The 14,126-nt window shown below is 41.3% G+C and overlaps 1 protein-coding gene across 3 annotated transcripts in view; it reads left to right on the forward strand.

Annotated features, from left to right (window-relative positions):
- usp45 (ubiquitin specific peptidase 45) overlaps window positions 1–12,511 on the forward strand; it is a 33,023-nt gene extending 20,512 nt beyond the window's left edge. For 2 of the 3 annotated variants that reach the window (XM_083990461.1, XM_083990463.1), the window contains exons 9-18: window positions 654–741; window positions 3,222–3,303; window positions 3,664–3,755; window positions 4,852–4,908; window positions 5,069–5,200; window positions 5,939–6,626; window positions 8,377–8,474; window positions 8,622–8,708; window positions 8,986–9,130; window positions 10,381–12,511. In XM_083990461.1, the coding sequence (XP_083846587.1) occupies window positions 654–741; window positions 3,222–3,303; window positions 3,664–3,755; window positions 4,852–4,908; window positions 5,069–5,200; window positions 5,939–6,626; window positions 8,377–8,474; window positions 8,622–8,708; window positions 8,986–9,130; window positions 10,381–10,511 (1,600 nt within the window). In that variant the 3' untranslated portion in view covers window positions 10,512–12,511. The remainder of the gene's footprint in view (window positions 1–653; window positions 742–3,221; window positions 3,304–3,663; window positions 3,756–4,851; window positions 4,909–5,068; window positions 5,201–5,938; window positions 6,627–8,376; window positions 8,475–8,621; window positions 8,709–8,985; window positions 9,131–10,380) is intronic. The other variant, XM_083990462.1, reaches the window with a different exon arrangement.
- Window positions 12,512–14,126: the final 1,615 nt, after the last annotated feature.

A 14,126-nucleotide genomic window follows, 5' to 3' on the forward strand; every position in this document is an offset into this window, starting at 1 on the left:
TATCTTTCTCTTTCATGATGTTGACTGTCAAATTAAAGATGGCATTCAAAAACCGACAGTGAATGTGAAGGCCAGGTCTAATTCTGCTCCGGACACTGCACTCCAATGGTGTTTGTTTACTTAGCTGGTGCCTGCAAGATGCAAGGTTTTTGGTTGGACCCTTTGCCTGCAAACAGATCATTGGCCTCAGCTTGAAAAATCACAGGAAGACACACCAGGATGACCTGTCTGACTTTCAGTTTCAAGAGCTCTAGCACCAGCTAGCAAACTTCAGTACACAAGAATTCCTTCAAGCCAGTGAGCGACTCAACTGAAGGCTTTGCCTACTTTGCATTATTTCCTTGTGCATCCTTATCTGGAAGGCCATTGTACAATATACACTTCTTTCTGCTCATGATTATAGTGATATTGTATATACGTGTTTATCCCACCACACTAAAGCCTCTCAACTCTGTATCAGTGCACTGTGCTTCAACACAGGTGACACCTTTCACTCTTCATTGCATCCTATGTCCCAGGTGGGATGCTCCTTCTTAACAAATACAAAGGAGCAGCATTGTATGTTTTCTTCATAAGGTCCTGCTTTACTTTCTGATTATCTCTCTCTTTTTGAAAGTTTGATTTTCATCTGTGTTTTTGTCCCGTTCCTCCAGAGCTCCACGCTTCAAGGGCTACCAACAACAAGACAGCCAGGAGCTTCTGCACTACTTGCTGGACTCCATACGAGTAGAAGAGACTAAAGTGAGTGAATACACAGTATGCAACTCTATGCCTGTGTTTTACTGCATGTTTTTTCTTTTTTTGTAGCTTCAATTACTTCAAAACAGCATTTATTTGCATGCATTTGCTAAGTGCCACATGTCAAGCCCATTAATTCATTCGTTGGGCATCATTCAACATGTTTGCTTGTGTTTTACTTTCTCTGACTTTACTCTCCCATCTCCAGCATCCATAGGTTGAGTTATTGCTGGGGTCATTTCAGAATTTACTCAAACACCTGTCCTTCACCTGTCCTCACTGAATAAACAGCATGGCAGTAGAGACTTTCGTTTTATTCTTAAATCTGATGCAGCAAATTGGACAATTCAGTACAAAAATAGATTAATAAACAAGCAGTAATAATGAACCAGAAGTGAAACACAACATACTGAATATCTCTTTGTTTTGGCATTAATCTCAGAAGTAATTTCTGCCACTCACATTCATTTCCAGTCTCATCAACCCTCCACTTTTACGTATGTTTTTTTTACCATCTCGTCCATTTCTCTTCGAACTGAGCTTCCTCCATTATGTAGAAATTCCACTTTTACATATGTTTAACACTGGTTTTAAGTGAAGCTACTCATTGTCCATTAAAATCCATCCTAGATTTGTAAACATGATGTTAGACTGTGTGTTAGTGGGTGGTTGTGTGCATTGACATAATCCAGTGGCTCTCTTCGCCTGCCTAACCAGTTTTTGTGCTTTAACCTTATGGTGCCATGTTTTTTGGCAAGTACCGAGAGCCCCCACCCCTACCCTACCCAACCCAACCCCTTCACAGGGCAATTAGGAGACCCCACAGTAAGAGCTGGCCCCCGTGGCCCCACCAGTGGCTACGTGAGCCAAGGAGGAGAAGTTAGCGGGTGTGTTTAGTGGTCAGCCCCAGGCCCAGGAGGGGCCGCAGGCTGGGCTCCACTGCTCCCATTCAAACTTGTGAACACTGACAGTTGTGCCACTTAGAGGACTTGCAAGTGGCACGACCGGCATCATTGTGTGATCTTGGGAAACCCACAGCTGCTGAATGAGCTCCAGGGCCGTCTCATTGTGCTGGAGGGTCACCCACAGCCCCCTCCTGCACACACACACACACACACACACACACACACACATACACACAAACACTCATCAGCCCGTCTCCCAATCCAATCAAGGAGGTAAAAAGAGGGAGGGGGTACGGGCACGGCCTCCCCTATTCATTCACTCAGAAACTCATTTTTCACATCCACGCAAATTCAGAGATACAGTGGCATTTTAGATAGGTTGTTGAATAATTTAAAAAATGAGCACATACATTATAACAAATAGTATTTTGGGCGTGTTATTAATTAAGCTCTAAGTCCAGAATAGGACAAAGATGACACAAACTTCTTATTTTTTAAACCAGCAACAATTAATCTATACTTTGCAACCTTGATTAGGAGCAATGGCTATAAAAAGAAACACAAAAATACAGTTAAATAAATGCAAACTCACTGTCCTGTGTGTCTGTGTGTACATCAGAGAGGGAGACTGGTGTTTTTACAGTGAGTGCACCAACCTTTTAGAGGCCCTAAGTGTTTGTGTTGATTGGTCATTAGTATCAGAGATCTAAATATGCTAATATGGCCCCAGTCAATTATCACCAATTAGCTGAGATGGTAGATATCACTCTCTCAGGGCATGGACTGTCCTTCTTCGCTCGTCTTAATTTTAGTTTCCACCCATGCACCCTTAATACCAGTAACCCTCTTCACCCCTCCCACAATCCCCCCCTTTCCCTCTCCCTCTCCCTCTCTCCCCCTCCCCGAGCCCGTCCTGCGGAGAGCGGCGAGAGAGAGGGGTTGGGTTGGGTTGGGTTGGGTGGGGGTTACTGGTAATTAATTAGGAGAGCCCCAGCCTGGTTTGAGTGGGGTGCAGACTGGCCAGGCTGGGATTAACAGGGCTTTTTGACCTAAATAGCCAGTCCAGTGCGTGGGTCCCAGGACAATGGGGGCCGACTGGTTTCGACCGCAGATACAGACCGCGGCCAATTATCTATTGATTGGTGCTTTACTGTGGCTGTGTCTCTTCACAGCTCTCTCAACAACACTCACTGACCATGTCACCTTCAATAAGAGGGGCCCTGCAAAGAACTTTCACACACACATGCACACATGCACACATGCACACACACACACACACACACACACACACACACAAACAAACATGCACAGTTAATTATGAGATTTACATGTTAATGTCTTTAGACAAGTACAATAATTATTTTACACTAATGATGCTTATAATAGGTATACCTGTCAATCTCAGCTATTGACTACACTGTGACTGTCAGTAATGGCTGTAATGGACAGAAATCTAGAAAAATGCAACTTAAAAACCCCACAGAGTGAAATTCATATTAATTTATATAATGATTTTTTGCATTAATGAATGTCACTTAAACTCTGGCTTTGTTGTATTGTTTTTGTGTTTGTTTGCAGAGGGTGAAAGCTGGCATTCTGAAGGCTTTCAACAATCCCACAGAGAAGACGGCGGACGAGGAGACAAAACGCCAAGTCAAAGGTTCGTAGACTCACTGCACTGCACAGATGATCAAGATCAATAGTCCCACCTTGTGGCGGTGGATGGAAATACAGCTGAGATACCAGTGGGGCAGAGGATAGTTTGATGGAAAAAGAGCAAAGGACTTTATTGTCTTTTTAAATTATTCTTCCTCTTGTACATGCAAATTTTGATCTAGCTTATCAGCTAAATCAGTTATGTTTTATTTAGTGGCTTATATTTTAACCTTTAATGCTTGTGTCTTTACTAGTTAAAACTGATTTTTCATTGTAAACCTAAATGAAGCTGATTCCAGCAGGCTCACATGCGTTTTCTTGCCACTCTATGATTAACAAGACACTCTGTCTTTCTTTCCACCAGCCTACGGGAAGGACGGTGTGAAGATGAACTTTGTTGACCGCATCTTTGTGGGCGAGCTGACCAACACCATTATGTGTGAAGAGTGTGAGCATGTAAGTGTGTGTGGGTAAACTATACAAAAGGATATGAATGGTCAGTGTTAGTCCGCCAGCCAACACATGTGAAGCACAGTGTAGACAAGTTCATGTTTTATCCCCAACAACCTTGTATTCAGACAAAAGTTACTTATGCATGTGTGCTATGGCCTTCACAGTCACTAGATATCTCAACTAAATTGAGCAGGAGAATTTAAACCAGTGTGTTTGAGACAGCACTCCTCGCTGAAGCTGCTCAGGCAGCATGTGCTGGCCGGGCATCTTACAATGACATTTAATGCTCGATTTTCCTTTCCAATTTGTCAATTTGTCACCCGCCTGTGAATTTATTTCCCTGCTGCTTTAAGTGTTTGCTGCAAGTAGCACAACATATTGCCAAACAATTTCCAGCATCGCTGGCATTCTCCATTATGCTCATAAATGGGCAGATATTTTTTTAGCAGCTGTTCCATGCAGGAAGTATTTCTCAATTTCAAACGCACAAAAAACTTAAAATAAGTCAAAGAAAACAAGAAGGACGGAAACAAAAAAGAGCACTTCAAGGACCAGCTCAAACACCAACCGCAGCAGGCATTTACAAAAAAAATGTAGGAGATCTGGGTGCTCGACGAAGCACACAATGCAAACTAAAATATCCTTGAAGATAGAGAGCACCTGGTAAGAACAGAAAACTGCTTCACGCATCTCATCTCAGAACTGTTGAAAATCTTACCAACTGGCTGTGACTTTGACTGTTACGGAGGATGATAATTGTTGCCGCAGTGATAGACCTGCTCCACCCTGAACAGGTCTGGTCACCTCGTCATGGGTCAAATGTAAACAGATATAAACACCCTATGGATATATGAGGATACTCACCTCAAATACCTGCTGTAAAATATCATTTATTTCTTTATTTCGATATGTCGATATGTCTTTATTTTTTGTATTTCCACATTTCTCCCTCTGGGTGTAGATGTGGAAATAAACATGTGTCCTGCTGACACTTTTAAATCTAATCTAAGTCTAACACACTCTATTCCCATGTTGACAGAGATCACACCTCAGCAGAGACTCTACTTACATATACTCACACTTGTGCTCCATCTTTCAGATTTCCACAGTAAAGGAGGCTTTCATAGACATCTCTTTACCCATCATAGAAGAGAGGGTGAGTTGCTACCATTGTTCAGTGTAAGAGGACAATGATTGACCTTTTGATACAATATAAGGCAGTTGATGAGCTACTATTGCACTTTACATTTCTTTGCATGCAGATACAGTGAAGCGGTAGTTTAACCATATGTAATAATGATATGTTTTGTGCTCAGATGTCAAAGCCATCCAATCCTGGTAGGCTGGGCAAGGGCAGCAGGGAGCAGGACGCCCACACAGCTCACTCTGATCAGGTTTTTCCTGCAGCGCACGCTGTCAACCGAAACACCCGGAAGCTGAGTGGACAGGTACGGGTGTACAGGCATTTGTCTGAACATACTGGTATTGTAGCTTCTTTGCATCCTATTCTTTGAAAAGGGTTTTTCCTTTCATTCTACCTAACTAAATACCGGTAATTATCACCTTGGTTTGTTTGTTTGCTCATTTTCTTTTTCTGAATCATGCAACAAAATGTTTATAATCTGCTATTGTTATGACACAATGTAAGACAAATATGCAATAGGATCAAATCATTTGGTGGCTGATCTTGGCTGAAAATAATTATGAAATTTGATTTTATTTGTTACATGACACACCACAATAAAAATATCACAAAATATCAAATGTTTTCTCATAGAGAGAGAGTATTACACTGCAAAAACTCAAAATCTTACCAAGAATATTTGTCTTATTTCTAGTCAAAATGTAATTTCTAGTCAAAACAAATCGCATTATAAGACTCATCACACTTTTTACTTCTTTCAAGCATATTTTCACTTAAAATAATCTGATAGTGGAGCAAGTATTTCTTTCTTATTACAAGCACAAAAAACTTGCTTTCACTGGCAGATTATTTTAAGTGAAAATTAGTTTGAAACAAGTGAAAATTATCTAAAAACAAGTACATTTTTAGGTGATGAGTCTTATTTTGACAAGAAATAAGACAAATATTCTTGGAAAGATTTTGAGTTTTTGCAGTGTATAACTTCTATATCTTTTGACTTGAAATATTTTACTGATAATGTGTCTGTTCTCCTTTTCCCCAGAAGCAACAGAGCAGGAGGCCTTCAGGCTCTGTGGAGGAGAGGGGGGCAGGCTGCGGTGCGGAGCGACCAGAAGAGGAGAACGTAGCTGGTGGATCGGCCCGTGGGGTCACAGTTTGCAAGATGGCCGCTGCCGGCAGCCTATCGGATGGCAGTGAAAGAGACTCAGGCGCTCAGGACAGCAGCAATGACGCCGACAGCGAGGCCTCAGAGAGCGAGTGGGCCCCACGCACCTCCGCCTCCAGCCACGGGCACGGACACGGGCACATGTCCACCCCATCGTCGACCTCCACCCTCACTCCATCCCCTACGCCCGTGTCTGCGTCCTCGCCCCCCTCCTCATCATCGTCATCATCCACAAAGCAGGGTGGCGCCGTGGAGCAGCTGGTCACGGCCGTGTCGAAAGTCAACCTGGGCTTCGGTTCTGGGGACTGCTCACCCTCCATCATGCACTGTTCCTCAGAGGAGCAGGCCGAAGCACAGACGAGAGAAAACCTCCACCATCAGCACCACCACCAGGGGGCGTTCCAGGCGTTGTCCCACAGCTACACGCCCAGCTCCAAGGAGTGCTCCATCCAGTCCTGCCTCCACCAGTTCACCTCCGTGGAACTGCTGATGGGCAACAACAAGCTGCTGTGTGAGAGCTGCACCGAACGCAGACAGAAGCAGCTGCGCAAGAGCGGCTCAGCTGGTAAGACCCCACATCTGGAACACTGCAGCTAAGCTAACAATGAATGCCCAGTACAGAGCACAACACACAAACCAGTTGTTCATCAATGCAAAAATCCTCAAACTACACGACTTAATCAACTACAAAACTCTGCAAATTATGTACAGGGATCTTCTGCATAACTTACAAGGTTTTTTCATAGACAGAGAAGGGACATACAATCTGAGAGGAAATATGTTTTTTAGGTGAGAACTACACTAAAATCCTTTTCTATCTCAGTCACTGGTGTCAAACAGTGGAACAAACTAGATGATGAGGTTAAAAAATCAAGAAACTTGTGGGCTTTTAAAAAAGAAATACAAAACTCTATTCTAGACAATTATAAATTGGTTTAACGTTATTCTGGACTGGCTGTCTGGAGTCCAGACCGCAGCTCTGCTGTTGTATCACGTATGCTAAGAAAGAAAAATTGTGATGAAATTAATGTATTCTAAATGGTAATCGGGGCGGGACCTGATAAGCTTTATGCTTCTCCCGTTTTCCCTTTCGGTCATGTTGCTTGTATGTGTGATGAAGTCTGATTCAATTAACATGTCCAAAATAAATAAATGAATAAATAATAATAATAATAATAATAATAATAATAATAATAATAATAATAATAATAATAATAATAGTTTATTTGTATAGCACCTTTCATGCACAAAGTGCAGCCCAAAGTGCTTTACAGGTTAAAAGAATAGTACAGTAAAAGGCAAATACAGACGAGATACTAACATTAAAACATAGTGCATACATTTTACAGTTTACAACAACAGTAAGGGAAAAAAGGGAAGTAAAAAGATTAAAAATAAGATAAAATAGATCTTTTTAAAAAAACAGAGATAATACCAGTGATTAATTAAAAGCCAGAGTATAAAAATAGGTCTTCAAGTGAGTCTTGAAGCACTCTATGGAGGTTGCTTCTCTGATATAAGTGGGTAATCTATTCCAGGCCAGTGGGGCATAAAAACAGAATGCTGCTTCGCCGTGCTTTTTGTAGTTCATTTTGGGGACGTTGAGCAGGCCAGCACCAGACGATCTGAGAGTCCGGGTTGGAGTATATTCAGATAAGCAGTCGGAGAGGTAGGAGGGGGCGAGGCCATGTAATGTTTTAAAAACCAGCAAGAGAATTTTAAAATCAATCCTAAAAGCTACAGGCAGCCAGTGGAGAGATGCTAAAACTGGGGTGATGTGTTCTCTCATCCTGGTTTTTGTTAAAACTCTAGCTGCCGCATTTTGTACAAGTTGTAGCTTATCAATACTTTTCTTTGGAAGACCAGTAAAAAGACCATTACAATAATCTAGGCGAGAAAAAACAAATGCATGCATCAATTTTTTTACATCATCCATAGAAAGATAGGGCCTAACCCTAGCAATGTTTCTGAGGTGAAAATAGGCTGTCCTAGTTACACCGTTAATATGACTTTCAAAATCCAACTCGGAGTCAATAATGACACCTAGGTTTTTCACCTTAGCCCTATTTTGTGCGACCAGAGCACCAAGTCTACTTGAGACCATTTGCCTCTGTGTGCTAGTGCCGACTATGAGGATAAATAAGGATGGCCAACCAGTCACTGTTGTCCACCTGCTAATGATTGATATGGTGCGGTCTGGTGACTGTATGGAGATCATTATAGATCTGACACATCTACTCTCTTCATTCATAACTTTTGATTGTTTGAACACAACATAGTTAAACGTTTGTGTGTGATTGTGTTGTCGATCGCAGATAAGAAAGTGGAGAAGATTTACACCAGTGCCAGAAAGCAAATGCTGATCTCCTCGCTGCCTCCGGTCATCACATTGCATCTTAAACGCTTCCACCAGGTGAGGCCACAGGCAGCCACTCGCCTGTCAAGCATTTAGATATTCAAATACTGTTGTGTTTTAAATGTAACATATCCTACATAGTGGTATTGTGTTTCACTCTACAAGCCCTAAATGTTGTTTGTGGCTCTGTTTTTGTATTTTAAGGCAGGGATGAACTTACGAAAGGTGAACCGCCATGTTGACTTTCCTCTGATTTTGGATCTGGCTCCATTTTGTTCAGCATCATGCAAGGTATGAGGCAACAATCCAAAGTCAGAAGATGTTCTGTTTAATTTAAAGTGAATTTAGCTCTTTTACGTCAAACTTACATTCTCTACTATTTCACTTTGACTGTGCCAAAGAGTTCTGTTATTCCTTTGCTTCCGTAGTTCATTTTGTCGTGGATGTCCTTGGTTGGTGCTGTTCCTGGAGTCTTCTTTTTCTGTAGCTTCAATTTTCTTTTTTTTCTTTTTTTTTTTTTAGCTCTTTTTCTCTTTTCACTTATCTTTTTTTTTCTCATTTCTGCTAGAACCTGGCAGCCGGTGAGCGTGTCCTCTACAGTCTGTATGGGATTGTGGAACATAGCGGCTCAATGCGTGGCGGCCACTACACTGCTTATGTTAAAGTGCGAGCTCCCCAGAGGAAAACAGAACAGCACCACAGGAACCTGTCAGGTCAGGGTTCAGCTCTCTTGAGCTCTTTTAAAGACCTTTTATCTGTTTCCCACGTCTGTGTGTTTGTGTGCAGTTCATGAAAGCAGTCGGCATTTGTTCAGCAAAGGCTCCACGTCTCATAAGCCTAAAGTCATTCTCTATAAAGCGCACAATGAATGGAGCTCTTTGTGCTCTATACATTCATGTTGTTTTCTCTTATTCCTCCTCTCTTCTTAAGCAGAGAGTCGACTTTTATACACAATAGTTCTGAAAGGTAGTTGGAAAACTCAAGAAGCAGCCGTCCTTGCTACTAACAACCACTAAGACTTGACATAATATGAACTGGAGCCATTACTATGTGATGGTGGAGGGTGTAGACAGACTGTAGTCCAGTCATGTGGTACAGCATTTACCTTCACCTCAGTTCACCTGCACATCACCATTACTTTACTTTGTGTTTAGAAGATTAAGTCAACAAAGAACAATCTTGTTATTTAATTAAGTGGTGATTGCACATTCAATTCCACATCTGCGTCTTTGGCAAAGCACTTGATTGCATTTTTTCTCATTCAGTAATGAAGTGCATCGAAAACATGTATGAGCCTGTGTTTTCATGGTGACCTTCTTGGTAAACTAAATGTCTATATTACTAATCTGTAAATCCAGATCCAATCACTTCTCTATAGAAAGATGCTACATCCACATCTGGGGGGAAAAATTTAACGAACATGAAAGAAGGCCTTGTCCCAGCTCTGAACTGTAAAACAATGGTTTGCTTATTATATTGTGTCTTTCATGGGCCATCAGAAAGGACCTGGGCAAAATGAAAAGATCTGTTTTTGAGTTGATTTATTTACCTACCTACCAAAGGAAATGAATTAAATAACAAACAAACAAATTGAAGTCCTTCACTGGCAATAAGTAGATGCAGCTCGTAATGGTACTAATACTTTATACAAGTTCCATATGTTAAAGCACGAGATCTCACAATGCAAACTACTTCAGTTGCTTTCAATCAAGACAAACACACATTCATCTCTTTAGAAAGCATGATTTGTTTTTGACGAGCTGTCCTCCACGTGTCTTCACCTTGAACAAGATGGTTTTCTTTCCAGGGGCAACCAGAGGACAAGTGCAGAACAGTGCTTCTTACTTGTATTTTCTCTGATTCTATATTTTTTTTCATGGCATCCCTACAGCAGGACAAGTGCATTGTTATGAAGTACCTACTTCTCAACTGAAGCTTTGTGTTGTCTTTGTGTTTTTTTTAGGTGCGAGGGAGGCCAGCAGCAGCTCCCAGGGCCAGTGGGTGTATGTCAGCGATACTACTGTTCAAACAGTACCGGAGTCAAGGGTACTAAACTCTCAGGCATATCTGCTATTTTATGAGGAATTGCTGTAGTGTGACCAGCGAACATAGTTTTCCCTAAAATAGTTTCCCTTTGTATTGTTTTTTTGGTGCAGCCTGTACAACTCCTTCTTACTTATCTGTGAGTGTATGGAGAGAAGAAAAAGGGAACGACCTCACTGTACACTCACTATTCATACATGTAAAGAATGGCCATTGTGTCATGTCCATGAAAATTATAATTCAAAATCTTAAATGGGGCACTTCTAAATGCCTTAGCTATATAAAAGTTTAACATCAGATGTTGAAGTCTTTATTTTCTGCTTTGATATAGTCATCCATGTTTGTATTATTCAAAATCTTACCCTTTAAGAAGAGGCAGAGGGGGCAAAAGAGTATTATTGAACATGAGCGGTTCTGAATTTATCGTCTCCGACACGATCACGTGACCGAGATATAAACTGCATGGAAGACTTCGTTACAGTGACTAACAGGAAATAAGCAGAGTGATTGCATGCTGAACTGTGCTCAGCACTGACTAGTTGATGTCAATAACGCGTGTATGTATGTGTGTGCCTGTGCACATACACACATGTGAATATGTATGAATGGAAGTAAGTGAATGAGTGAGTGAGAGACAGGGGAATGTAGTCAGTAAGTGCTGTGTGGAGCATTTTCTCATCAGTAAACGACTACCAGATTAAATTGGCATCATTTTTAGATTTAACATAAAAAAAACTCAGGAGCTAATAATAAAAACTTGCTCCTCCTGTGTCGATGCGTTAAACACAAGATTTGACCTTGTGTGGCTTAGATTTAGCTGTGGTAGGAAATAAATTTGACTGTTTTTGGTAATAACGATGACAGATGATCAGAAAGTGCAGCAGAAGAATAGATTCAAACACATTTATCCCTTTTATTTAAGACATCTGAGCACGAGTCATAACAGAGTTCATGAGAAATATGGTCACACGTGAGAAACAGAGGCGCTGGTGTGTGATGTTATGGTCTCAGCTTTGGCCCGCTGCATGTATGGTAATAATACAAAACAAATTATTCCATCTCAGAATAATCGACATCAACACATTGATTTGAAATTGCTGCACACAGCACCTTTAAGGAGTAGCACAACAGTTAACAACAGTTGTTTTGTTTTGTTTTTTACATCAGAATGTATAATTGTAAGACTATCTGTCAGTTACATTTGCCAAAGAGGAGTTTTGCAGCTGCATGTCGGAGCAGAAAAATCTAAAAACCAAACTCACTCCATTCAGAGTTTCTTTAACATTTGTTCCATTGAGGTTATTATCAGCGTGGTTCTGCTTTGTCGCTGCACAAACAGACGCAGTCAATGTAAATCAGCCCAACAATACACCTTGTTTGCCTTTCATTGTATTTCAGCTCTACTGTAACTGTAGGCACTCACACAAAACCATCAAGATGTCTGACAAAGAGCTGACGCTGCAGGACTGAGTTTTTATTCCCTAATATCATCAGTAAGGTCGAGCAAATAAGAAAAATAATAACAAAACAAGAAAAAAAAAACCTTGAAGGCTTCAAGCCGGACAAGAAAAACATCTTTGCTGTAATGTGCATGGGTTAATGTTCTAATGAATGTATTGCCTATTCTTGAAATGTTTGTCAGATGACCTGTTCATCCTTTTCTATGAAAATATTTTAGATGAAAACATTTTTCTTGCTTGTTTGCCAAAACAGTAGAAGGAAAAGGGGGGCTGGGTTATACATATGCATCGGAGTCAAGAGGTTTATTGTTTTTCTTTTGAAACGAGGACAAACTCAGTGCCTGTGCTTTGGGTTTGAGAAACCTGCGCATGGTGAGACGGAAAAACATATGCAGTCAAATGCAAAGAGGGATACGTGATGTGTGGTGTATTTATGTACAGTATAACTTACTGTAAGCAAAAATAATAAGAGGTATATGTCGTTGTACATAAGAGTACACAATCATGGTGCTTCAGACGTGCAGGGTTTTTCCTCAAGACAGTTTTGTTTTGTTGAGTTTTGAAATAATAAACATTTGGAATGAGTATAACAACAGCCTATATCAAAATAAATCTAATTTATGAACTGAACATTTTACAGGACGTGTCTCTTCATGTTTTGGCCTCTCGTGCAACAGCACTTGCATACCAGAAATCACAATGTTGTGGGTTTTTTTTTTTGTGTGTATGTGTTTCCTTGCTTTGGAATTGATGTCATCCTGTTTTTAGTCTGTAAAAGCGAGATGTTGTCCACCATCGCTCTCAGCTGTCACTGCAGATCCCAGGGCGCCATATTCAGCCCATCTTGTCCGGTGATCAGGCCTGACGGGTGCAGAGCAGCACTGCTTCAGAACATGTCGCGAGCTGGTGAAGAGGAGGTGGGTGTGGAATCAGGAAAAGGGCAACGTCCAAAATCATCGCCTCACGCGTCCTCTTGTTCCCACACGCTGTGACATCCCAGTCATGCAGCCGGAGCATTAAAGCAGGTTGTCAAGCCGCCACCAACAAAAAGATCAAATCCTTTCTGAAATGTATTTGTCTATTTTTAAAGTGCGTGTGTGTGTGTGTGTGTGTGGTGGGGTTGGTTATGGCTCTAGGACATGCTGCTGAAGCATTAGATGTGATTTAATCTCACTTAATGAAAAGCCCCCTCCCCCCCTGTGTGAGACAGTTGTAAGAAACTAATAAGGTGGTGCTGGGATGCTCATCTACCAGCAATGGAGGTTAAATCTCTCTGCTCTCACCATGCAACAGTCACTGTCAGTGCCAGTCTCACCTAGCCTCACACCAAACCACATAGGCTACATGCATTAACAACACACAGCAGTTTCACAGTCCGTGCACATCGGCAACACAACCTAACACCAATGTAACACATGACAGAGCCCTGAACAACACCTGCAAATAAACGCTGTCTTACAGCAAACTCTATTTTGAAAAACTGTGACATCCAGTCATAGCTGCAGTCTCTGAAATCTGAAGACTGTGAAAAATGCTCCTCTATTTAAGTTGCCATTTAATTCTACCCAGGCATGACAACAGCACACTGCTCTATAACCACAGAAAAACACTTGTGTTAATTGGGAAGAACTCGCATTTGGAGGGGGGAAATGGCTCAACTGGTCAAAGTGGACCCCTATGCTAAGAAGACAGACACTCTTCTTGAGCCCTGAAGACCCATAATTTTACAGTAAGCAGATAACTAGAATTTGATACCCCCTATATCATAAGGCCTCCTGGTGAGGTATTAGAGCAGGATGCATAGGGCTTCAGTGGATATTATTCTTTAATGGAGCAAATCCCTGTATACTAAACAAAACAAACAAAAAAAAAAGTACAAAATTAGCTATAACCAACTGATACAAGTCTTTTTTTCTACCCTTTTGATCTCAGTGTCTGTGCACTACACTGACACTTTGTATTTCACAGCAGAGGACTCGTGTGCCTATATTTTCTCGCGTGTATTTGTCCACCTGCGTAAAAAAGGTCACCATTTTGCAACATTATATTCTGGTTAAAAATGGAACAATTAGACACGCTTTCAGCTTCCAGTGACTGCATCGTTCAATGTTTTAATTACAACAGTGACCTGGCTGACACAGTCAGTACTGTCATATCCCTAATTAGCATCGTTCTCATTAGCGCTTACAACTCTCGCGATGTCGCT

This window comes from Trachurus trachurus (assembly GCF_905171665.1).
Source record: "Trachurus trachurus genome assembly, chromosome: 16".
NCBI lineage: Eukaryota > Metazoa > Chordata > Actinopteri > Carangiformes > Carangidae > Trachurus > Trachurus trachurus.